Source organism: Arachis ipaensis, chromosome B02 (genome assembly GCF_000816755.2).
Source record: "Arachis ipaensis cultivar K30076 chromosome B02, Araip1.1, whole genome shotgun sequence".
NCBI classification, from domain to species: domain Eukaryota; kingdom Viridiplantae; phylum Streptophyta; class Magnoliopsida; order Fabales; family Fabaceae; genus Arachis; species Arachis ipaensis.
Window position 1 is genome coordinate 83,309,800 of NC_029786.2, and position 1,982 is coordinate 83,311,781.

The following is a 1,982-nucleotide window of genomic DNA, read 5'->3' on the forward strand; positions in this document are numbered from 1 at the left end:
TAATAAATGTCACAGGCATAAAATTATAAATATTAAATTAAATAAAATATTTTTAAGTATATGGATTACCCTTGAGTTCCTTGTTTGTTGGTTAGGTTGTGGGAGCAATGCTTGTAACCTTGAAGCAAGATCATTGATCTCATTCTCTGTGAACTCTGAGCGACCGGAACTTCTCTGCCGCCGCCCGGACATAGTCGCCGGAACTCCGATCCTGATCAGAGGTGAGGCTTTATTACCTTTTCGAGAGCGAGCTCACACTTTGCCACTTTGGTATTGTTGTCTTTGAGTGTGTTGAGGGATCGGATGCTACTTATATAGAGAGTGATAGATGAGAGAGTATTTTCATTTAGTTTAAAATCTTCCTAGTGAAAATGTATATATGCTATTGGACAAATTCGACTTAATAGTAGTGTTTGGAATGCATCTCACTACTACATTTACACATATGAAGTGCCAAATCACAAAATAATGATAATAGAATAAAATAAATAAAACAAAATAATCTCTGTATTTTGTTTCACAGTAGTATAAAATAAGACACAAAATAATAATAAAAAAAAAGTGTTGTTTGTTTGATTTAATGCCTTAAAATTAAATACAATTATATCCGAATCAACTCGATTGATTGCTTGGACTTTGTTCTCTTCACCTAAATCGCTGTATTTAAGTATTTTTTTAAATATTGCTTTAAGTTTTTATAGATTAGAATTCAGTCATTTAGATATTACAAACTTTCTAATCACTCTGTATTATGATAGGTTTATGATTATAGTCTTGTAGATTAAGATTTAGTAATTTGATTATTTAGTAATTTTATTGCTTTAATTTTGTTCAGATAGATTGTGATTTAAGCATATAGATTTTACAAGCTTTTTTAATCACTTTGTATTGCTTTAATTTTATTGCACTTGAGATTACTAGAATAAGATTTATTAATTTGATTATTTGATATCGTTGATTTAGTAATTTGAGTGTTTGTCGTGCATAGAAGATGAAGATGTTAAAGGATTTTAAATTTAATTTATTAAAATATTTAATTGTTAATTTGTTGTATTTAAATATGTGTTTTGAATTATCAATTATAATTTGTACTACTATTTTAGTATATTTTGTGTTTTGATGTTGAAATTGTTATTTTAAATGTCCAAATTTGATTATATATATATATTTAAAAAATTCATAACAAGTAAATTCGTCTGAGTCTACAAGTTAACTCGTCAGTCTGAGTCTAGGTCAATTCTGCAGATTTACTTAGACTTACGAGTTTGACAACCTTAACACATTGTTTGGATGGGGTGAATATGGAAGGAAAGAAAATGTGAAGAAAGAAAATTGGTGGAAATGTGAGTTTTTTGTTGTTTGGATGAGGAAGGAAAATAGAGTGGAAAGAAAAAAATTGATGTGGGACCATAAAAATGTTTTCTTCTCAATGATGAGATGAAAATGGAAGGAAAATGTGTAATAAGTGTAAAATTACTAATTTATCCTTTGATTAATTAAAAAAATAAAAGATATAAGGGTATTAATGTAATTTTCTTCTATTATAATTTTCTCTCCTCTCACTTTTCTTTTCATCCAAACAAAAGAAAATTTTCTCTCTATTTTCTTTTCATTTATTTTCTCTTTATCCAAACAACACATAAAACAATCCATTTTTCCTTCTATTTTCATTCCTCTCATTTTCTTTCCTCTCATTTTCTTTCCTTCCATTTTCTATTATCTATCCAAACAAAGTGTAAGTGGAGCTACTACTAATAATAAATAGATTACAAAAAATTTTACAGGAGAAATAAAATTACACTTTTTTTTTTGTAAACTATAAGCTTGCTTGGATGTTTGACAAGTTTGATAAGTTATAATTTCTTGACATTTTAACTTATGATGTATCTTCCAAATTAAATTTCATACTAAATGTCGATTAAATGTGGATAATTAATAATGTTTTTTTTCTATGAAATGTGGGTATGGTGGATATGAAAGCT

At 27.4% G+C, this 1,982-nt stretch overlaps 1 protein-coding gene across 2 annotated transcripts in view; it reads right to left on the bottom strand.

The window, feature by feature from the left end:
• The window catches only part of LOC110267874 (transcription factor ILI3-like), a 1,178-nt gene extending 811 nt beyond the window's left edge, over positions 1-367 (bottom strand). Inside the window, exon 1 of one of the 2 annotated variants that reach the window (XM_021113715.1) lies at positions 70-363. In XM_021113715.1, the coding sequence (XP_020969374.1) occupies positions 70-192 (123 nt within the window). In that variant the 5' untranslated portion in view covers positions 193-363. Of the gene's footprint in view, positions 1-69 lie in introns of both variants that reach the window. The other variant, XM_021113712.1, reaches the window with a different exon arrangement.